A 24320-nucleotide genomic window follows, 5' to 3' on the forward strand; every position below is an offset into this window, starting at 1 on the left:
CTGCCTATTTTGGTACCTTGTCATGAGATGCCTCAGAGCTGATTACCCTGGACTTCCTTCCTCCCGTCATCAACCTACTCCAATATTGACGTTCATTCGCACTAACTCGATAATATCAAAGAGCAGAGGAGCTTTCGGAGGCATTACGGTGTCTCGAAGTGCACAATTTGGAGTTGGCAGCAGCACTGCTGATAAGAATGAGCTATTTCTTCTAATGCTCAACTCTTCTCAAAAAGCAGCCGCTCGCCAGCCGCGTGCAAAGCGGAAGAAGGACAGACCCCCGCAGGCTCCAGCCAGTTTTGTTTCAGCGGCCCTGGATAACATGCAACATGATGCAAGAGATCCCATTAAATAACCTCTTTCTAACACACGCTATTAGTAAAAAGTTAGGCACACTTGGAAAGAGAAATGATTACTTCAAAGTTACTTCAGAATTACTTCAGAGTCTGCATTTTTAGTTTCAAGGCCATCATCTGCCTCTAACAATGCAGAGAGGTAGGTAAATTTTACATCACCGCACCATAAATACCCCTCAGTGCAACACCCGAACCACGGACCCAGACAACTCCCTTCCCCCCTTCCCTGAAAGTCTCACTTGGTACGCCAAGGATGAAATGGAAAGCAGATGCAGGCGATCTCTTCAAATACTATTTTATTCCGTACGTGCTGGCTTCTGGTGACGACTTCTACAACTACTGACACCAGCAGGTTACTTCTGCTCATGCTGAAAGGACTTTGCAGCTCGTGAACAGAAATACAAAACACCGACTCCGCTGGAGCCGCTTCAGCCACTGAAGTACATCGCTCCGCCTCTCAAAAGCTTCTTACCACGTCTGCCTGCTGCGGTACTCCTACATATGACTTCCTGGAATGGGAGAAGCATGCAGGATGATCTCTGCCAGAAGGCTCAGATATTTCTATCCTTTGAAGCAAGAAATCTTCCACCTCAAATTTATTAATTTTCGTGCGTAAGATGATACACAAATTTAAGTTTTGAAATACTGAAAGCTTATTAGTGCAGCCCGTGTATCTAGAATCATTTCTCCGCATCCAGGTAATCTTAAGTCTCAGAGGTACAATTACAGTTAAAACCTTTCCTTTCTTCTCTTTCTTTACATCAGAAAAGCAGCAGAGGGCACCGATAGTCCCAAGTAAGCTGGGAACTTATCTTTGGTGGATGTGATAAGCAATGCAGCTCTCTTGTGGAAACTTAAGCAGAACAGCCAGATCCTCAAACAGATAAAATAAACCAACATGATAAAACCCCAACTGATACGTCTGATACCTCGACTTATTTAACAGTGCCATGGTTTAATCTAAAGACTGCCCAAAAAAGCAAGAAATTATAGAGATTTAATCCAAACCAACTGCTTTCACTGCTTCTCTGACCTGAAGATAAAAGTTATTTTACCTACCAGTGAAGTTTGTAAGAGTTGGATTACCACACCACAGCCCCAGGTCCCTCACCAGAACCCAGGCAAGCTCAAGGACCACATGTCGCTCCAGTACTCCGAACGAGCCCACCTCGTCCACCCAACACAGCCGTAATGTTCCAGAACACACAGATATTTATCAGAGACTACACAGATCCACGGTGACAATCACTTTGAATACATTTCTCCCCCTTCTCTACTCACAGGAGGGCACGAGACTGAAAGCAAGCAGATTTACGTTTACATTTCATGTGAAAAATGTTTATTTGTGACACACATTGCGCATCATTTCAAACTATAAAAAACAAACGTTACTTGCACAAAGGAAATTAAGTACGGTTTTTACGTCTGCACGCGGCCCCAGTTAGGCATAACTTCCTTGCTACTACCTGGTCCTGTTCCCACTAGCACTGTATTCGCTCTGACACACCGTAGCCACTGCTCTAAGCGAAGAGCAGCAAATCCTAGTTAGAAACACTTTGTAGAAGAGTGATATTGTCCCCTTTTAACATGATCCGACCTGCAACACAGAGAAAGGAAAGGGGGGGATTAGAGAGATCCCAGGCTTCGATGGTAACCTTGTGTTTTCAAAAAACATTTCACAACGGCAAAGATGCTCGCAAGAAGACACCACTAGCACTTTATTCACCTGCACAATAACTGAGCAGGTTTTTATCAGTAACGGAGGGTTCCTTCCCATCACACCACACCGCAGGACCATAAACCCACATTCCCAATTCGCACCACAATGTATCGGACACAATCTCTGCTCCTGCGCTCCATGTTTGAACAGCGCTCTGTCCCCCCTAAGAGCCCGAATGTGTCACTTGTCACAGACTGCTGTTCAACCTCGTCAGCAGGTGGTAAATATGAAATATTGCCGCTTTGGTGGTTCCCTGCTCCGACTCAGAGATGACACAGCAATGATGATGATACACAAATAATCAAATGAGCAAACAGGATTGCTCGTGGCCACCTGCATTATGCAGCTGAGAGGAGTCTGACTAGACTCCTCCAGCCACCCTGGCTGCAGAAAAACTGCAGCACAGTCCATACGTTACACACATTTGAAAGGCAAAACCCGCTCTCGGGCAGAGGCAGATTCTCCTGCACATTGAACAAAACCACCAGCTCAAGAAACAGCAGGAACCGAGTCCTAGCTGGTATCTGCTCACTGTACTGCAAAATCAACTCTCTTCACACATTTTGTACTTTAAGCGTTGGTGTTTGGAAGGTTTCCGCAACCGCTCGTGTTACACGGACATACTGACGTACCCAGCTGTTTCCTTGATTTTGTTTTGGAGTGAATCTCCTCTGCGTCGTCCAGCACCAAGTTCATGTATTCATCAAAGCCCTAAAAATCAGCAACAAAAGCAGTCAGCGAGCTAACTCCCCTGGTCTAAACTTCAGCAACAACAATACAAACTATCACTAGCTGTACTGATGTGGGCTGGACAATTAAAACTATTCATTAGAGAGGCATGAAGTATTTCTACCCCCTCATACTGGTTTTTCTTGACAGGAAGAAATACTTTTAGGAATCTGAAAAAAACACCCCACCAAACCCACAACACAACAATCAGAAGAATGAGAAGGGAACGTCCCCACACTCACAATGATGCAGCCTTCTATCCGCATGTTCACTTGCTCATAGAGCCACACCTGGATCCTGGACCTCTGCAAAGTGACGGAGCAGGAGAGCAAAACAGGAATGTAAACGCTCCAAGCAACATCGTTCTCTCCTATACATTAAGCGATCCTCACTACCAATAGGCACTACAGCTCTGTAACACTCGGAGGAGCAACTCTCACACGTGGTTTCAGTTACGGCCTCAGATGTATTTAAGGTATTACGCTATTTTGTAAACACTTTACATGTTCACTGATGAACGCGTAACAGCATAGATTTTAAAACCGTCACGGAAAACAACCCTGCACACCTGACCGCAAGATCAAACGCCTGTTCCAAGGGAAATTCCTTAACGGGAGAAGGAAGCGCTGAACTCAGAACTAGCTGTTCCTCTCACGTATCCGAACGACAGCAGGTTCTTCAGTTCAACAGAAAACAGCTTTAAAAACCGAATTACGGAAATACCACTCCGGTGCGGCGCACGGGTCGAAGGGCCCAGCGTAAGAAGCACCCGGACATCCCTCTCACACGGGGCGAGCTGCCGCAGCCCCGGCCCTCCCGCCCCGCCGGGCCGCGGTACTTACGTTCTGCAGGTATCGGAAGATGAGGTTCTGGAGCAGGAGCGTTAAGGACGCAGAACGGCAACAAATCCTCGGCGACACGGCCCCGGGGCTGCACCCGCGGCCCTTCGGTGCCTCACGGGCCACCACAGCGGCTCCCTTCCCCCCCCCCGGCCCGCCCGGCCTCCCCGCGGCTCCGAGACGAGGCCGCCCCGGCTCCCCCCCACCCCACCCCCGCCGCCCCAGGAAGGATACGATGGGCTGCACCATCACCTTCTGCACCTTCTGGCCCTGCCCGCGGTACGCCATGGCGGCTGCTGCTGCTGCTGTCCGACACACGCTCCCGCCACCGCCCCCGCCGGAAGCCGCCAAGCACGGCGGGAGCGCGCAAGGAGCTGTGGGATGCTGGCGGACCCGGCCGCTCTAGGAGGCTGGGAGGACCGCCGTCTCTACTGCTCCGCGCCTGGGGAGCCCCCCCCGTGCTCGGGGAGCCCCCCCCGTGCCCGGGGAGCCCCCCCTGCCCCACAGACAGACACGGAACGAGCCCGTTCCTAGGCCGGGTTTATTTAAAAACACTGATAAGTGCTGTCGCGTGGAACAGCGCAACTACCGGTGACGGCGGTGGAGGCCAGACTACGTTTAATACAATACCTTAAATAGAATACAAATATAAAATGGAAGAATAAAATATTTACAGAAACCATGGCATACACCAAATCCTGTCTCCACGGACGGAACCCGGGCCAGCGATGGCTGACCACAGAGCAGGAGGAGGGATGGGGCGAGGGGGAAGCCTTCCTCTCTCCCAAAGCCACTCGGAGCGGCCGACGCTGGCAGAAGTCTCGCGGTGAGAAAGTCCTTCAGCAGGACGAAGGGTCGGACCCTTCTGGAGCCCAAACAGCAGTTTTCTAATTTTGGTTTCAAACCTTTCCTCTAGGAACTAAGACATACATCACAGTGGATTATCAAAGCACACAAGTGTTTTCTTCCAAAGAGAAAGTATTTACAATCAACTCAAACAACCAATTTTTTTTTCCTCTGCCAGCAGCAAATGCCTGAGGGCCCCTACAGCTTCACAAACGATAGGAGGAAGAGACTAAAGTTCTTCAAAAACTTAAGAAAATAATTCAAAATATATCTGCTAGGGAAAAACGATCACTGGTGGCAGGGTACACAATACACCCCAGTCTCAGGTCTTTTCCGCAGGGTCACAAATTCAGACCGCACGTGAGGCAGACCAGTAACCTCCAGTCCTGCTACCTGGAGCAAAATCCTCAGCAGCGGGGCAGGAGATCAAGGGAGGATCCCCAGGGCATGGGGCGGGCTTGCAGCAGTACCGGGTTCCAAAATAGCCGGCCTGGGTCGGTGCGAGGTCAGACAACACTGATAGTGTTCGAACACGAGTCCGAGCAGCCGCTGCTGCCCGGCAGAAAACGAGCCGGCAGCTCGGGGAAGCGATTCTTGGAACCGAGAGGCACTTAAACCAATTCTTAGTTTGCCAATTTACTGCAGACTACAAGAGGAATCCTGACTACCCGCCCCAGAATCCTATTCACATCAGCAAAAAGCACCGAACCCCCCAAGCTTTGGTACAGTACAACGCAAGGGGAGGGGGGTATGTATTCTAGCTGTACTGTAGAGCTGCTGCTTTCCACGCTGATATTTTATCATCCCTGATAATTCAAAAGTAAGGCTGGATGGACTGATCCCAACCACCACCCTTGGCAGCACGTTTGGTCCAAAATGCTAGAGTAATTATTCTGCTCCCTCCCACCCTGACCCTTTCATTAAGTTACCCTAAAAGATTAAAGTCAAAATGAGAGCGCACATACATAAAACTCAACAGTTGACATAGTAACTCCAGGCTTTAGATATCAACTGTCCAAGAAATCAGAATACCAAAGCTATGAAACATGCCGAACGTTGAGTTTTGCCAAGGGGGGAGGAAGGAAGAAGCTTTAAGTTTAAGCCTTCAGAGCATCACTGAATCCGTGCATCAGTTCACAACCACCACAGTCTGTAGATGAGCATGCCTCTGCCCTGGAACAAACAAGTGCTTTGTCCTCTTAACGTCGCAGGTAGCCACCGATAGTTACAGAGGACCTTGACTCTGACCAGCAGGGAAATTTAGGACAAATGAGTGCAGATACTGCTAATTTCTACCAGTTCAACTGTGCTTTAAGACTCATTGCAAAGCCTCAGCTAGAAAAAGGATGACCTCCGGGTGTCCAACAAAATAGAAAGTTTTAATTTTTTTTTTTTAAACCTTAAGACTCTGGAGTTCAGCTGTCAATCATTTCCGAAAGTTCCAGGAGGAGATCGTCCTCATCCTTCCCTGGGTCCAGGTCAATTTCTGCTTCCAGTTTGCCTCCTGAGATTTCCCAAATAAGCTTCTCAAAGTCATCTTCTACAGATAAGGGTGCTTTCCCAGCCCCTGTGGAGCTCAGCCGGCGTGTTTTTACCGCTACTTGTGAAGAAGTTGCGGTTGAGCTTGAGACCTCTGACTGTGCCACAGAGTCTGCCTGGCTTCCAATATGCACATCAGGACTTGGAAGAACAAGAAAGAGAGCAAATCAGTCTATGACATTCCTTAACCAGACATGTTTTCTGCCAACCAGCTCTTAAAACTGTAGTTACTCCCTCCTACAGCTCAACCTTACACAGGAATTGTTATTCAATTAACCTGGGGCTACTTTTAGAGCCAATGTATCAGCAGGTACATTTTTCAGTTCGGGGATCTATCTGTGAAGATGCAACATCTAGGGTCTGGCAAAGAAGGTTCCATTTTTGTAGCCAGAAACACTTGGCCACCTTTACTAATTTGACTGTAAAAAGGTTAAGAAGTCAACCTCTGCAGGCATTCAGAAAACCCAAGAGGTCACTGAAAAGCTGTACCAACTTGCAGCATTTTAAGAAAAGAATCTAAATCTGCTAGCTGCTAGAGAATTACTTCAGATTAATTGTTCCTTTGTTGGATTTTGGCATTAATTATCTCGAAACTCCCAATCTTTCCACATGTGAAAAAAAATCTCATGTTTCACATGAAAGACATGCTGACTGAGAAAAAGTACAAGTTGCGGTTGTTACCTGGTTTTGGGTTTTTCTCTCCCTGGCATGGAGACCAGGCTGTCCTCTGGCAAAGCAGGAACAACGGCCTAGGAAGAAGGAAGGTAGTTTTTACGATACACAGGTAAAAGACTTCAGTAGATTCTTCCTCCACTGCTTCTCCTCTGGCTGAGCCTTAACCAAAATACAGAACACCAGGGCACTCCTGAGGAAAAGTCAGTATTCACTTCAAGTTTACTAATGACCTTGTGTGTTTTTTAAGAACACAGCATTAATGGACAAAATCCTTCACGCCACATAGAAACCATAGCAGAGTATCATGTTAACACTGCCTTTCATCTAATAAAAAGCAGAAAGCTACTACAACCAGTAGTAGACCATTTCTGGATTTAAAAGGGAACAGAGACCTGTAGAAGGTTTCAGTTTTCCATCTTTTCTCCAAGAGGAAGGTAGAACTTGGGCATCAATTTTACTAGAGACCCGCTACTGACTCAGCCACTGCCCTTACCACAGCTGCTTTTTTAGCCAAAGGCTCCTTCGTGTCACCACCAGTGGTACTCAACGGTTTCACAGCCGCCACAGCAGAAGGATGACTCTCAGCTGCCTTACGTTTCAGCGTCTGCTTTGTGGGGGAGGTGGCTTTCCCATCCAAAGGCTTCAGGCACACCTTTGATTTGGCTAGAGTAAAAAGAAGAGAGAACCGATACGGTCTTGCTCTGCCTCAGGAAAAAAAAACAGGTTCTCCTAACAGTCCCATAATCCTTCTAAACATACTTGACCAGCATGATTTCACTGCCATTTCCCAGATTCTCAGCAGTATTTTCCACATAGTAAAAACTTTGTTTACCAACAAGCCATAAAAAGGAGCCAAAAAGTTACAAAAAGGAGTCAAAGTTGCAACGTGAAAATTGTCATCTCCTGGCCTTTCTTTCAAAACATTAACTCTTTAACATACAGCCAACACTTACTTCTAGCTTTCCGTTCCACCAGTTGAGCTGCCTGTTTCCCTGGTGATACAGCGGCATCCTTTCCTGCGCTTTCAACCCCATCTTCCGGAGATTTCACCAATATCTTCTTCGCAAGTTGATAAGCTGACCCTGAAACCACGGTGGATTCAGGACTCCCTGATGTTGGAGTTTTATCCTTGACTGCTTTCTCAACAGGAGATGGCACAGCAGCTCCTTCTTTCTGAAGCTTCTCTTCTTGGCGTTGTCTCAGTTGCCGCTTCTCCCTCATTATCTCTTCAAGGCTCTTCACTTGAACTTTAGAATTAGTTGCACTCTGATCAGAGGGCTAGAAAGAACAAAAGAAGAGAGCTAGCAGGACAAAAATCTATGGAGATTTTATTAAGAAAATCTGAGCGGCAATCTCTCCAAAATGGCTCCGTGAGGGACACAGCATGTTAATACCATTCAGATTTGACATTTCTTCCATAAAATGTTGCCCGTAACAAGATCCATGCTTTGCTATGGAAATACTATTTCAAAAGCCTGCAATTCCCAACACAGCAAGCTTCTTAAATAGAGCAGAAGACTCTAGCTGTAATCTATTACATTCTTTTTAAGCAACAGAAAGTCATTCAAGCTCCCCAATTCAGCATTCACTGACAGACTGATTTCATCTAAGGCGAAGCTCTAGCCTCTTCTATTAAAATACTTACCTCAGGATTTTAAGATATCCTTCAAGTCTGACAGATAAAGTCACTGAGAACAAAAGCATTCCCTCCACATTAACCTCGCAGATTTTACTGGGTGCTAATAGGGTTTCTTATTGATTGTCAGGTACAATCAAGTTAATTCAAAGCTTGAGGATTACAACGTTGTCTGGAAATGCTATCGAAAGTGACAGGACTTACGATTTCACTGCAGTGCTTACCAAATGTGGGAGGGTAGGAACACACTCAAACTGGGAGCATGCAGACAGCCGCAAACAAAAACCTAACAAAATTTATCAAAAACTGTATGAATATATCTATGTCCTCAGAAAGGACTCACCTCTTTAGGTGCAGAGACAGCTTTGGGAGAAGGCTTGCTCAATTCCACTATCTTCTTTTCTTCTCTTCCAGGTGCTTTAAAACAAGAAAAAAATAAATTAAAAAAATCAGTTAGTCAACAGAAGAAATAAAGAAACCTGATTACTTCTGTGTCCTTGGTGTGTTTATCTCCTCATGTCTAATAACAGGACAGAGGGACAAGCTACCATAAACGATCCACAGAGCATTTGAGCTCTTTCCCTCAATCACACTATTTTTACATGGCTTATATAATCTTAATGATGAGATCTTTAATGCTCTGTCATTTTAGACAAAAACTGGCCCTTACATTAAGAAGCCAATATATGCTTCACAAACACATATACATCAATAACTAAGTTAAACAACAGATATGCCAAAGAGGAAGGTAAACTTGGATTCAGCACAGGGAAGATCCCATAACACAAACAGATGGCAGAGAAAACAGAAGAGAGAAATTAGACTACAAAGCTCCGCAATGAATGAATTTTCCAGTGGGAAATACAGGAAACTGCCATGTAATTCATGGAAAATAACATGGTTGCATGTTCTGGCACTCTCTCACCTGATGACTTTGTAGCCTTAAACTCTTTTACCCTCTAGTATACATAGAAGGCAAAAGCAAAGTGAATCCTGAGCAAACTGAATTTGCTTGACAGGGGAAGCACTTCACCAGGGCAGGTACCAAATCATCTTCTTACCTATCAGCTTTGTGATCCGTAACAATCTCCTCCCTGTTGGGGCAGGTTCAGGCTGCGCTGGTGGAGCTGGCACATTTTCTCCACTCTGTTGCATCCGCAGAGCTTTCTCCTGCTTGATTTCTTCCAAGGTTTTAATACGCACTTCGCCTACTGGCTTGGCTTTACCTGCCGGCTCTGCCAGCTGCACTTTGCTGGGTGCAGATGGAGCAAGTGTGCTCTGCTTCTTGGGCTCACTTTCAACTTTTGTCTTGGTAGGAAACTCGTCTGTTTTTTGCTTCTCTTCTTCCAATCGCTTGTGTTTTTTTTCAGCCAGGGCTCCTGAGAAAGTTTTGATGCGAACTGCAGGGGAAGGTCTTGCCCCCAAGCTAGGATCTTCTGTTTTACAACGTCCTTCAGCCTGGGGTTTTGCTTGAGGTTCTCCTCGTCTCTGATTAGCTCTCTCAAGACGAATTTCCTCCAGTGTTTTCACATGGATCTCTCCTGCTGGCTTAGCAGCCTTCTCTGTCATCAGCAAAAGAAGAGCATCATCAACATTTTAAGAGAGTCCAACAATATTTAGTCTCCAAAATCTGTCACAGTACTAAGGAAAACTAGGTTTGAGTATTCCCAAGAATGCATCTTAGGACAGTATCATTCTGCCTAATATTCTCCTCCTCCTTTAAGCCACTTGCATTTTGCAAACCGGTGCTATGCAGAGAGCGCTGCAACAAAAACCACAAGTCTATTTTATTTTGTTACTTTCTCGGACTGTGTGTCTCTGTTGGCATCTCAAACTCCTGCTCCTGGCAGTGGTTCTGTTCTACTCATGCGTAAGCATACTGCAGCTTCTGACGGTTCACAACAGGAGCATGAAACTGTGACAACGGCCATCAGGACAGCTTTGGCACTCCAGCAAGAGGAATCAGGTGTTTTTTTTAAATTAACTTTTAGAGGTGTATGGAAGTTGATGGAAAACAAAAAAGGGAAGGCATATTTAATATCCCATTATTACCTGTCTCTGTACTGGTCTGTTCAGAGGGCAATCCTAACCTCTCCTTCAGAGACTTGGGGACTTGAACTACAAGACAGAATAGAAAAAGTTAGGGAGACTGCATAAATCTCAATTTTGTGTTCACATTTCGAAATGAGACAGGAGATCACTTCACTGGGATTCAAAGTTACCTTGAGCCCTCAACCAATATGCAGAAAGAATCCTTAGAAGAAAGGACAAACAGAAAACCTAAATAGAAAATCTGTGCATCAAATCCAGATATCTGTTTAGTAGCTGTACCTCTCTTTGGTGCTTTGTCAGCATTCTCCAGAATCTCTATTTTCTTCCCCAGTCTTTCAGCAAGGTTGCGCTTTAGTGCAATGACACTTTTACCAGCTTCAAAAAGAGAGAAAACATGAAATACTTTAAGCATATTTCTCTGGAGGAAGATTTTAGAACAGTCAAACACAAACTTCAATTCTTCCAGGTTTATTTTCTTCTATTTGCCTTTCAGTTGCTAACAAAATGTGCCATTTCTGCAGTCAATACAGATCTATGCCAAAATGTATTTTCCTCCCACATACAGCAAAAATACCCTTAAACAGTCATGTTTAGATGAGGGCACGCGAACAGCAGCTCACAAAAAGCTCTTACCTGTGGAGGTTTTCCGTTTTCCCAGCCTCTCGGCAAGATTCAGTTGAATCACAGGCTCCTCCCCTAAACCAAAGAATAATCTCTTCAGTAGCCAGTAAAAGCATTGTCCTCCTAGCCCATGTCCCAAAAAAAAGACTCTTTTGGTAGCCAAACCACGTAAACCAATGACTACAAGTAGTAGTTCTACACTTCTTTTGCCTTTAAAGGGAATTTGTGCCAATCTAAACATCACCATTTATACACAGACTCCTATCACACTACTGTCTGCAACTGCCACTGTTAGCCTCTTCAATGCTTCAAAAATTGACTACTTGTATAATATCACCTTGTACAGGTCTTCCCCTTCATTATCCCCTGTTTTTCAGTTATCCCCTTATCTCCGTACTGACACTTGTTTTGACATTAGCCTCTCTCTCTGCTGCTACTGCACATAACCCGAACACTAGTTCTGTCACACGCTGTCAACACATTAGCTCATTCACAAATCTCACTCAACTTCAGGAAACACGGAAGTCAAATTAAGCACATTTGAGAGTCTGTAGGATGGTGATAATATATGATTAGCTAGGGCTTAATGTCAGGCTGATAAAAAACCCCTTCTTGATCTTTTATTGCAATACAACAAACTGAGCACCCACAGATGCCAAATCTTTCCAATACAATCAGGGACTTTCAGCAAAAAACATGGTTTTAATTAGAAAAGGCAGTACCAGCAGATTAACATATCTGAGTTATCTTAACTATTACTTAACCTTTTGGCTTAGGAGCCATGAAATGGAAACAACAGTATTCACTATTACCTTGCTTTGTAGACAGAGTCACAGTTCTCACTACTGTCCGTACATTTTCCTTTTCTGGTACAGGAATAGTCCGAGATTGAAGTGGATGAACAGAAACTCCTGAAGGACCTTCTGATCAGAGCAAGCAAAACATAAGGATGTTTAGAGAAAAAAAACCTAACTAAACAAACCAGAAAAACTATAACAAAGACCAAAAACATTAGTTATTCATTATCGTCAAACACACAATGACCAGTGCATGTAAATAAGAGAGATGAGCAATTTCCCTCTGATTTGCCATTAGAATTCCAATCTAGAACACCGGCTGTTTAAGAAAACAGATTGCATGCCAAACTTGCTCAGGGCCCCCAGCTAAACATGGAAGTCTGTCCCTCAAGCAGTTCTCAGCTGTAATCATCTCCCAGTTTGAACCCAACAGTGCAAAAAAAATTAAAAAAAGTCCTTTCTTTTGCAAATACTTGTATTCACCAATGCACAGCAAGCTATCCAGGTATTATCAAGAAGAAGAAAAAAAAAAAAAAAGAGATGAAGGTGAACAGAGGCAGAAGGATAGAAAAGTAGGGGACATTAACTCACCACCTTGTTTTTTTGTTTTTTCCTTTAGTTTCTTCAATTTTATTTCTTCAAGTGTTTTTATTCCAAAATTTAAATTGTCATCTGAAAACACGAAATGGTTAATGAAACTGAGGCTTAGAGGCACATGTTGAAGATCCTCAACCTTCTTACAGCTCAGAACCTTTCAAAAGTATTTTGAATAAACCCTGTCAACACTCCCCGCAATAAAAAAAAAAAGCCATTGAATGGATGGTATTTTGGTAAGCAGTTAGCACCTTTCTTCACCCCTCCTCCTACCCTTCAGGGTAAAACCTATAGATTTAAGCATTTTAATCCATCTACATGATATCATTAGACATGGCTTTGCACAATGCCTGCACATTTGCAGGCATTTAAACTCCACTCTGTGGCTCTATTTTGCTCTACAAAAGTAACCAAGGAGGAGTTTACCTGTCTGACTCAAGGGACACATGACATTATTAGACAGGAATGAGCTCATGGAAATAACTGACTCCATCCATCTACCCTACGCTCTATCGTAGTTTTAGAACATATTGCTTTTAAGTTAATTGTCAAATTCTCCTTCCAATCCATCCTACTACAGCTGTTAGAATACCTTGTTTTGTATTAGCATTGGATTTCCTAGTGGAAATCATCCGCAATCCGTTATGGGCTTCTGTAGTTGGTTGCTGGACAGGTGTTTTAGTTTCATCTCCTTCTTCAGAAAGTTGGTCTGAAAGGCAAAAATAAAGCTATTCATTTATGCAGCAGGGAGCAGACAAGATTTTTCATCTTTATGTAGCTCATACAATGACATTCCAGTCCCTGTTTCATATTCTGTTTGTATTCTTAACTACAAATGCTTATAGAAGGAGTTTTTAAAACCGCTATATTGACTTGATGAACTCTTAAGTATTCTGTGATTTATACTGTCACTTACAGTAGAAATGCCTTCAACAAGTAAAAAATGCTCACCATCGTCGTCTTCATCATCATCTGCAGCATTGATTACAACTGGAGGATGTGTAGGACTTGGGACATTTTCAGAATTTTCCACTTTCATCACCCCCCTCAGCTGTGGAGAGGGATTTGACTGGACAGAAAGTTTGTTTTGCTGCAGTGACATCTGAGCCATTTTCACATCGTCTTCTGCAGACTCAGGTGGACTTGGAAGCGTAGCTAGAGGAAGAGGAGGATCATCTGTAATTTGGCCATTTAAAACGTGGATGCCAATGTTGCCCTCAATGCGTAGATATGGTAGATAAGGAGGTAACCCACCTGGCTACTGAATTTAGAGTCTCCTATTCCCCACCCCTGGTTACACTACGAACAACGGCTTTCCCTTCACGCACAAATCTCACCGTCCTACCACCCCAAAAGGATTAAATGAGGGGAAAGCAACCTGAAAGGCAACAATCACACAAAGCACAGAGAACCTAAGCATGAAAGAAAAAATTAAATACCAGAATTACATTCCGTTTAGCTGAGAGCCTATGACTGCAGACTTCTCCCTGCCCTCATAAATGAGCAGTTACTTGATGTCTTCTACGGTATTGTACCCACTCATAAGTAATATTCAAAATAATTCTTTAATACTAAAGAAAAAGGACTTAAACTCACTTTTGCTTGGTGGTAAGAAAAGCCCATCAACATAACGTCCTTTTGTGTGATGAAAAGCACAGTTGGATTTTTGACAACCGACTGGCTGATTCTCCCAGTAGCAAGGAATCTCACTGCGTTTTTTCTGAAGACAGAAAAAAATAAAAGCTCATGGTAACACTCTCTTTAGATTTGCAAAGAGACATAGTTTCACATCATGCCAGAGACAGGACTATTGCAGTCAGTGCTGAAACATCATTCCAAAGGTCAATTTATCACTAAAAGTATTTCAGAGCATATACACAAAGTTTGCACAAGCTGTAACAACCACATATAATCTAGCTTTCCTATAATTTGGTTTGGTAAAACAGGCACTCACACACATCAATTCAGGGTGGGTTAAACTAATACAAGGTGCAAAATACTGGGATTAATTCAAAGGGAAAACCGTCTTCAGTTGGCTAGGTTAAATCCATCTGAATTTATCTTTCAGAGCCTTAGTTCCTTCCCACCTTTTCCCTCCCCACCCTGTACTACCCCAACAGGTCAGAACAATGTTATCTGAAGAAATCCAGACCAGAAGACCCGACAGGCCATTACCAAGCCTAGCTCTCAGGAGGGTAAAGCGGGCTGTTTACTGCCACCCTGCTTCAGTACATTTATGTAGTCTGATCAATGTAGTTGCTTTTGCCTCTATTAAAAAAATAATGTCAGCACCTAATACAAAAATTTCTTGCTGAGATATACTTAAGAAATTGATTTTTCTTCCCACAACTTCCTCCCATCCTCCACCTAGTAACAGAAACCAGTATCATTTTAAAGCAAGTAAATCTATCGTATAAAAGCACGTTCAGCCCACCTACAGGAATGAAAAATGCTTTCAGTGATTTAGTTTGAGAACACATCTTTAGGCAAACACTCACATCAATTTCCATGTGTCTGAATCTGCAGATATTCCTGAAACAGCGACCCTCCTGCCAGAGCGTGCAGACTGTTTCATTCCCCAGAGCAGCTTCACAGTGGCGGAAAGAACAGCTGTCTCCCTGTAACCAAAAGGAAATCAACAAAAAGGAAAATAAATTGTACAGCCTAAAAAATATGTCCATGCTATTGGAATTGGAAGCAGAATCTAACTGCTTATTAAGTTAACAGAAATCTGTATGGCTCCTCCCACTCTTCCCCCTCCTCTTAAAAACAAAAAAGGAAAAAAACAAACCCCAAAGCAAAGAACCCCAAACATACCTTGTTACAAGTGGAATAGAAATAGAAGTAGCAGTCATCTCCTTGGTTAGACATAATGGACAAATTCCTAGAACAGGTGCTAAGGGTTCACTCAACAGGGACTTCCTCCAGTCTTGGCAAGAGCTGGCTTCACTCTTTCTTGAACTGAAAGTCTTCTACTGGCTTGATCAGTGAAATCTTCTTTTTAAAAGTAACCCTATCAATAAGTGAAAAACAATTAAGTAATAAGCATTTTTACAGCTGCTTTCTGTTAATCGAATTAGTCTCAAGGGCGGCAATGTCTTGAAATCAGCTGGTTCATAAAAACTATCCAAATACTAAGTCAAACTTCTGTAAAACTGCATGGGTTTTGTTAGCAAGTGTTCTCTTCTGTGTCCTTAGCAATAGTTATATGCCTTGGAGCACAGAAAAAACTACTGCGTGTGGCTGTAAGCCCAACGAGAGCGCCACTTCTTAAAAAAACTGGTCATCCATTTGAGTTATCAATCAGTGATTAACTGTGGGTACTAACAATTTCTATAACATACAATTGACATGTTAAACATTATTTTCCAATCACCATCGATCTTCAAGTTCACATACCTGGACAACTTCAGCAAACATATTGATCTTCAAAGACTTCCAGTTAACTTCTCCTGTAGGCCGAACCAACACTGAATCCGTGAATTAATAATAAAGGGGTAGAAAGAATTTTCCTCCTCACATTGCCAAGGGAACCTCTCATCCACAATTCAAACATATGATGTGCTTTTAAACATCTTACAACTAATGGAGGAAGCAAGTCCATTTGAATACTGTCAGACTGGAGACAGCCAGGGTTAGTTAGCTCTTCAAAAAAAAAAAAAAAAACCAAAAAAAAACCAACAAAAAAACCCAGTGCATTTAAAGATGAACTTGTGATTCAAAGTGGCTGCAAAAATGAGGATCCATCTTCCACAGCCGGATAATTTTTTTTTTTTTTTTTTTTTAAATTTAAAATTCAGTAAGTTGCTGGTCTTCAAGATTTCTTCACCTATTAAGAAAACACAAAAACCTTCCCCCATCTTTATTACCTGTACAGCAAAAACATACTTGCGTGTATAAATACACAAATATGTATATACATACACATATGTGTTTATACACACACCAAGAGTGAGTGATAATAAAGTCAGCAAGAGTGATAGCAAAAATTAGAATTTTTGGCTATTTGCCACATAAGACTGCATAAAAAGTCTCTTATTTTTGAGGGAACTGGCAAAAAAATGAAAGATCTACATAATATTTTGATGAATATGCCTTCAAGGCTGATGCTTCATAACATGAGTGATTTTGGGGCCAGCACACAAATATGCATACATATGTACATGCATACAGTATAACATATCTATACACACAAGCGTGCACAGTATATGTTGTATGAGATCTGTACCAAGAACAACTTTTAGCCCTGATCAGACACGGAGAGTTGCAATCAATTAACAGCAGGAAGACAGCAGATCAAGGATACAGCAAGCTTTGAGGCAGGGAAATGCTCACTTTGCAAGTGGCATGGCTGCATGATACCAAGAATTTTGAATTATTTTGATTTTTGGAAATAATTTGGTTTCTTTTTACATCAGAGCAAATACTACAAGTTTGCCATCACATGCTGTTCCCTAATCCATATATCCATCATTATCCATTGCTGCAAGATCACAGGAGGTTTGAAAAGATGGCTTAGGTCCAATTCAACAGCAGATGATTTTTTGGTGCCACTGGAGCTGAAACTGATTTTATTTATCCACAAGCAGTTTGGTTTGGTTTTTTTTTTTTTTTTTTTTTAAATGTGAAGTCACATACTTTGATTCTTATTTTTTTTTCCAAATGCCATAAAACCTGCAACCAGACCAGATAAAGTTCAAATTAAAGTGATTCTGACCCCTTTCATTAAAGTGCTGCACATTTCTGTGCAAAGTTTTTCTGACTCTTTTGGACAAAACCAAATGAAATAGTTCTTACAAATCAATAATAAAAGGTTGGAACCTTTTACTCACACAAACACTAGTGAATTTTCCAGGGTATTTTTTTTTGGCAGGGAATTTTCCCAAATCTAAAATAAAGAGAGGAAAAGTTGGGTTCTCATATTAGTTATTGGTTTTTGATTGCTTGACAATGGGAATAAAAACAGTAGTTAAGTGCAAGGTTTTCTTCCCTTCTTCTGTATCGATGTGACCATTCACTTTTGACCTTTAGCACCTTCAAAACCAGAATTTTTGTCATATGGATTCCTACGCATCTACTTCTAAAAATTAGTGGTGCTCCTTCACGTAGAAGTTTGACAAGAAACATTTTTCCAAATGTGTTACCAACACCATTGATAGCTAAAATGAATTTCAAGCACGGATTTCTTCAGTTTGCACAATCCAACACTTAAATAGACGGCAATTAAGGACCACTGCTTTGCTGAGCAGAGGCATTCAAATACAAATCAGAAGGAATTAATGGTCTAGAAGGTGGCATTTCTTTTTCCTAGGGAGTGAGAGACATCTGTGTAATGCAACACTACTTTATCCACCACCACGGGGAAAAAAAGTCCCCTCAGATTTAGTTCTTTTGAATGCACAAACAGCTCAGTAGTTTGCTTGCTGCCTTCCATATTCCTGAGCAGACTTCAAGAGCTGTTCAGAATTTGAATGGATCTTGTTTAAGGAATAGGAAAAAAGTAAAACTTTAAAACAAAACAAAGCAAAACAAACAAAAACCCAAAAAACCTCGTCGTTCTAAACTCCATGAAAGTCCTTTTGTTTTAAAAAAGGTTAACTCAAAAACTTTTTTTTTAAACTGGTATCAGTTAACAATGGCAATCTGAGTGCTAAACAGAAATCAGCTGCACTAACCCCTGAAAGTCTGAATAAAAATGAGTAACTCTGGTGCACTCAGCAGGTCTCTAATAGACATTGATAAGAATTTTAAACACTTCTTTTTTTCTCCAGAAGTCTAGCCAAGTTTTTGTATTAAGAGATTTTGAATTCATTTTGTGGGGAAAAAAACAAAACAAAACGATTACAGATGCAGTAGCAAGGGGTCAGGAAAAACATGCCAACAAGTGCCATCAACTTTACCTTTGCTTAGGGAAGATAAATAGTACAATGACGGTCTGTCTAGTTTGTTTTACAAGGTTGTTTTTCTGAAGCTTCTTGCACTGAAGAAACAGCCCTATTCCCTGCTCTAACTTTCCAGCTTCCTGACCTGCCTTTGTCCTGTACTGAAGAGCAAGAAGGGAACAAAATTGTGTTTGCATCTCAACAAATGCATGAGAGAAATATTATTGCACCTACCTATGGGTCCTTTTTGGTTATAAGGCATAAAGTATTTCACTTAGTCTCTCTTGCTGGTCTACTTTGTGCCTTTAATTTCTTAATATTAAAGATGCTTAACACCCCTGTTTATTAGGACAGTAAGATGACAAGGAAGGAAGAGCACCAGGCACTCCATGTTCTAACACCCCCTTTCAATCGGTCAGCGTTACCCTAACTGCAAAGCTGAAGGCTGAAAGCACAGCGTGCACTAGGTGTCAGAAATTACATATAGAACAGTGCATTATGCGAACCACACATCCTCGTGTCGTCTGAAGCACAGAAGTACCTCTTGCTAACATATCTCTTTCTCTGTATGAAAATCTAAAGCTAAGCTGTCCAAAGTTGAAGCAGAATAGTCGTATTTTCTACTCTTTACGTTTCTTTTAGTCAGTTTGAGCTGTTAAATACTGTCTAAACATAGACTGGGGGCATGTCCTAAGACTGGGGGTTACAGCACTCAAGACCTTCTCAAAGACTGCAAGGTTGCCAGCCAAGAAGGCAAAAGTTAAAGCAGATGATCGTCTTGGCTTCCTCCACCAGTGAGCTAGGGTCACCTTTCATTGTGATCTATGAGAGTCAGAGCCATGAATTACCACAACCACCACAGCTGTCCCTTGCTGGCTGGAGCAACTTTCTGAAGATGTGCCACTTCAAGGACCTGAATTAGGACATTCTTCTTTAAAATGAGAGGCAAATCAATCTGTTCCTGAAAGGGCTGATTGGCCTGGTGTTTCTGTAACTGTCAAAGAATAACCTCGTACTGAAGCACTCATTAAATCAGACACTGCTTCAGTACAGATTTCTCTTTAGCTTGACACATCAAGACTCAGGAGAAGGAATTCTTCAAAGCAACCTTTACAGCAGGGATCTAGTAAAGCGGCCAAGACAAAGAGTTCAGATCTGAGCGCATCACCTCGTAGAAAATAAGCTTCAAGCCTAAGATATTTCACGCATCTCACAGTTCAAGAGTGACAGCGACACCTTTGATTTGAAAGTCTCCACGTGCTCTGCAAAGCCAGAAGGACATGACCGATGGCAGCACCTGACTTCGAGAACTGCAGTCACCTCCACCAGCAGGCCAAGAATCTTGCACCCACTGGACATCTGGGACCACTGGAATGAGCTGAGAATAGCCCCATTGTCCCTCCTCTGCTCCACCTTCTGCTGTTTCAAAGTCATTTTAACATATGAAAGGTAGAGAGAGGTTCACTGAGCAGCTATTTCCTGCTACAAGTGATCCTGTGGAAGATGGTTTGAATGCTGGAGCTCCTGAAGAACTTGATAAGCCTTAGCAGAATGAGTAAGTATATCTCTTAAGCACCTGCTAACCTGTTCTCAGTGCTCCTATGGTCACGGAGTAAGTCCTGAATTATTAATTTTAAAATAGAAGTAAAACATGGCAGCTGGCACCTAACACTGCACACACAACATTGGCGGTGTTGTCAGAAGCTGGAAAGCCAGGGTGAGGGGATTAAGGGAAAGCCACACATCAGTTTGGTAACTCGGTTCTTGTAGGACACCTCCTGCTGCAGAAGTCTTACCAAAGCCAGTGGGAGGGAGCTGCCTGTTTTCTAAAAGGGGACTTCTGCTGGTGAAGTGTATCGAAAGATATCCAGTGGACCATCTCTGTCAGGTAGTCCGTGGTTGGTTCAGGGTTACACACATCAATAGTTAAATCCATATTTTTTGTGTTGTGCTTTCTCCAAAAGCCACGAAGAATGTTTCTTCTACAATGCTGTACAGTCACATGTTGCAAGTGGAAACTGTCTAGTGTCACAATCTGTATGAACTTCTAGTAAGTTGGCATTGGAAAAAAAAGTGTCTTCAGTAATCAATTTTATAATAGCTCTGTTTATCAGTTATTTAAGTGCATTCTCACACTTGAGTTTCTTCACAACATTAAGCAGTCGAGAGTCTCTGAGTCCCATGGTTAAAATTTATGTCCTTTCCCCTAACACGTATGTGCTCAGTAGGCAAAGCCAAACCAGAAACAGCTAAGCCTGGAGCTGTTAAACTACAACTGGCTCTAAGCCTATCCGCTGAAAAGAAATAGCTCAATACATCAGCTTCATGGTGCAAAAATTCATGTGGAACAGTAGAAAAATCCAGAAGCGCTTCCTGAGCTTCAGGTTACCATCACGTTTAGGCCCTGGCCCAGCGCGCAGGGTGTGTGGTCTGCAAGCACTGTGGCAACACGGAAGTGCCGAGGCGAGTCCCTGCCCTGCCCCACACTTTTTAAACATTGCACGGAGCGTGCCAGGTATACTGAGGGTCAACCAAGAAGTTCTGGACAACAGATGTGTTTGTCCTGATTTCTGGCATCACAAGGCTTTTGACAGTATTGCTTCCATGAAGAAAACTCCATCTTCTCCAGATGCTTCAGAATCCACTATTGCTGCAGCTGTAATGGCTGCACCAGCACGACGCACATCTATAGCAAATCTCTGACAGCTCTCATTTACCCAGGCACATTTGCAGTGCAGTCCTCCTCTTCCAGCTGAAAAAACAGCTCACTGGCTCTGCCACACCATCACTGCCGACGTGAGAGCTGGGAAAATACGTCAAACTCACACTGCTAGAACCACTGTCTGAGGAGATGGCTGGCACAGACACGTCACAGGCACACTCACCCTCCCTTGCATCTCTTACAGCCGTGACCCCGGCTGTTAGCCACACCCAATGTACACAACGCTCTGCTTGGAGATGTCACCAAAGAGTCGGTGTCCCCACATGAGCACCTGGATTGCTGTGGTTGATTTTTTTTTTTTTAAACATATGCTGGATATGGCACACCAGGTGAACCATAGATCTGAAATTCCACACAATGTAAGTCTTTGCTCTTCTTCCAGGCAACAGGCACAACTGCAGCACACACAGGCGTAGCCGTACCTGCAGGTCCCAAATCCTTAACCAATTTTTAGATAGCACCAATTTTTAATGTAGTGGCTTTCCCTTAATGCATAACCCCTTCTTTCCTATATTTTTAGTGGGTGTCTCTCCTCTATCGTTCTCTCTGTCCACCAGCTTTCCTTCCTCAGTGTCCAAATGGGCATCAGGAATCAATTCCAAACTAAGAGGACTGCTAAAGCTGCTACATCTACCCTTGGGTGAGACAGGCATACTTAAAAGACACTCATTCTCTTTCTACTTCTGAAATCAATGCCACGGCCTGGCAGCCATTTACTATGACAATTCATCTTCCTCACTGAATGTTTTATTAAATCTCAAAAAGAGTATATTTCCCCTGGAAGCAGTCATTTGGAAGGGTGCCATTTTAGATGAGAAGCGACAGCAAGAGGAAGTTTTCTCTAGACTAGCTTTTCTCTTGAAACGCCTGGTCATCCAGCAACAAATTCAGCCTATCTGTTCAGCCTGATCAGTTTAACGCGTGTCCAATTCAACCACATGCCACAGCGGTGGTTCTGATATCATTTCAAATTCCCCTATCCCTAGGAGATGTCCTTTTTTTTTTTTTTTAAAATCAAGTAACACAGCGTTGTGTTTTGAAAATATGGCCCAGAGCTCAATCTCTGAGCACGCACCCCAAAACGCCAGTTCTGGGAACAATCTGTAGGCTCCACGTACTGATCCCTGCAACAGTAAAAATCACCTTTGCATTTTCATTATCAACATGAACGTAAGAAAACAGAAACCTCTGAGATCCAATTGTTGAGAAACAAAACCAAACTTCACCCAATTGGGTTGTTTTAAACAACCTAAAGCAGAAATTAAGATGATAACCGGGTGCATCCAGAGTTAGTCAGATCCTGAAGGCAGTCCCTTTGGGGAATGGAGGAGCAATTTGTCAGATGACTACATTACAGCACGCCCCTTATACGCATTGCTACAAAAGGAAGGCACAAGGTTTTAACTGAAAATAACTCATACTCATAAAGCACCTGCACTGGGATCTTCAATTTGCCCACCCGAATCTCTCCAGAGCCTGCCCAAGGGACTCGGTGTCCCCGGGAAACCACCGGGACGCTGGGGGGGGGAGGGGGGAGCCCGCAGCCAAGCACCATAGAACGGCTAACGGCCGGGGGAAGGGCAGGGGTGAGAAACGGGAGAGCTGCGCTCCGGGCTGCGGCCCTGCAACCGGGGGCAGAGGGGACCTTGGGCCTACCTCGGGCAGCTCCCCCTCTCTAAAGTCCCGGGGCGCCGAGGCCGAGGAGAACACCTCACCCCCACCACCGCCCCCGGAGGGCCCGCACGGCCCCAGCGACCTCCCTCCCTCCCTCCCTCCCGCCCCGGTAGCTACGGACAGGCCGGCGGGGAGAGCTCGGGGACGCGGCCTGGGCCGCCCGCCCCGCCGGGCGCGGGGGACGCGGCCTGCTTCCCCCGAGGGGAGCGGAGGGGACCCGGGCCTGGCGAAAAGCCATTCCCCTGCCCCTGCAGCCTACGAACGGCTCTAGTTACCGGCGAGCAGGGAACTTTACCGAACCCCAGGGACCGCCGCTGCCGCCACCGTGTCGCCTCGATCCGCCGGGGCCACCACTCAGGCCGTCACCTTCCCCGCTGCCAGCCTCAAAGATGGCGCCTAACATACGGGCAACCTCAGCTCGCCCGTTGCCAAGATGGCGGGCGGAACGGCTTCACCAAGGCCCACTTCCGCCCGTTGAACGGGGGGGCGGGGCTCCGCGGGCGGGCGGCATCGCCCACCGGAGCGACAAAAACGGGGCGGGCGGAGCCCGTAAACAAAGCGGGCGGGCGGTTTTTCTGCCCTTTCCCCCTCCGAGGGGCCCCACCAGCGCCTCTAACCCCAGACAAAGCCCTTCCTGGGGGGCGAACAGGAGGGTGCCCCCTTCCCGTCCACCTCCGCCCGGCTGCAGTGCCCCACGCCCACCTTCCCATCGAGGTGTGTGTCCCTGCTCACCATGGCACCAGGCCTCGGCCCCTTGGGGTGCACATCACCTCCCTCACACTACCGGGCGCTGCCTCAGGGTTACGTTTTCCAAGCTGGAAGCTATTTTATGTTTTCAACCTGGTTTCCCGGGATGGCAGGCGCTTGCCCTGGGGTTTGGGACACCTCTGGGCACGCTGCGCCCGGGGAGCAGGGCCTGGGCCTAGGAGCAGCCATTTCTCTGTCAGGGTGGTGTGAGCCCAACAGGACTTCATGGCAGACCATAGACCTAAACCTAAACGCAGCCCTTTTCCCCATTAAATGGCTAAAATTCCTGTGATTTGTTTCTTTCTTTCCATCCAGCCTACATTGTTTAAAAAAAAAAAAAAGCAATTGCGGCTGTTCTGTTTAATTAAGAGCTGGAAGACGCTGTCAGCGCAGACACCTCCCTGAGAACGCAGCAAAGAGGGCGACGCTCCACCATAAAGCTTTTACACCCCGTTCGTATCACTTGGCGTCAGCTCCAAAGGTCAGACGCTGGGCTGAGAAGTTTTAGATTGAACTTTCTCACTGACGGCCTCGCCCAGGTCAATCTCGTCATCATGGCTTGGCCCCCTGAGTTATTGAACACCCAGAGAAGCAACCACCTCTCCACCGAAGCCAGAGTTAAACAGCTCCAGTGCAATCATCCTGCTTGGGAATGAGAGTTATTGCAGAGGCCAGTTGCTTTTCTCTCCCGTTGTCTGTCTTGTCTAGGCAAAGTGCCTCTGTGGAGGCAAACCGGTCTCAGCGCAGAGGCAGGACACAGCTCAAAGGCAGTCCCCAGGAGATGGAGGTCACAACCTCCACCATGCGTCACCTCGGAGGCACCGCAGACACACGGCATCAGGGAAGGGGACAAGGGAGGATCTTTGCTCCAGGGCAGCTTGACACAGCCCA

At 44.4% G+C, this 24320-nt stretch overlaps 2 protein-coding genes across 11 annotated transcripts; both read right to left on the bottom strand.

The window, feature by feature from the left end:
• Nucleotides 1-691: 691 nt before the first annotated feature.
• SNRPE (small nuclear ribonucleoprotein polypeptide E) lies at nt 692-4010 on the bottom strand. Its single transcript, XM_054804328.1, has 5 exons — nt 3879-4010; nt 3648-3674; nt 3048-3110; nt 2709-2787; nt 692-1953 (listed from the first exon to the last, which is right to left on the bottom strand). Exons 1-5 carry the CDS (start codon nt 3930-3932, stop codon nt 1898-1900), a joined length of 279 nt encoding a protein of 92 aa, XP_054660303.1. The 5' UTR covers nt 3933-4010; the 3' UTR covers nt 692-1897.
• A 157-nt stretch (nt 4011-4167) lies between these two features.
• ZC3H11A (zinc finger CCCH-type containing 11A) lies at nt 4168-23088 on the bottom strand. 10 transcript variants are annotated; one of them, XM_054804306.1, is made up of 19 exons: nt 22978-23078; nt 17237-17292; nt 15804-15856; nt 15222-15417; nt 14903-15022; nt 14001-14124; nt 13356-13559; nt 12997-13113; nt 12402-12482; nt 11826-11936; nt 11026-11088; nt 10672-10767; nt 10393-10458; nt 9402-9902; nt 8684-8757; nt 7658-7982; nt 7198-7367; nt 6711-6778; nt 4168-6170 (listed from the first exon to the last, which is right to left on the bottom strand). In XM_054804306.1, the coding sequence occupies exons 4-19, from the start codon at nt 15273-15275 to the stop codon at nt 5906-5908; spliced, it is 2439 nt and encodes an 812-aa protein (XP_054660281.1). In that variant the 5' UTR covers nt 15276-15417; nt 15804-15856; nt 17237-17292; nt 22978-23078; the 3' UTR covers nt 4168-5905. The 10 variants fall into 10 exon arrangements, with proteins under 10 accessions (XP_054660281.1, XP_054660285.1, XP_054660287.1 ...); XM_054804310.1 differs by having other exon boundaries at nt 15804-16233; nt 22978-23065; XM_054804312.1 differs by having other exon boundaries at nt 22958-23047.
• Nucleotides 23089-24320: the final 1232 nt, after the last annotated feature.

Source organism: Grus americana, chromosome 25 (assembly GCF_028858705.1).
Source record: "Grus americana isolate bGruAme1 chromosome 25, bGruAme1.mat, whole genome shotgun sequence".
NCBI classification, from domain to species: Eukaryota; Metazoa; Chordata; class Aves; order Gruiformes; family Gruidae; genus Grus; species Grus americana.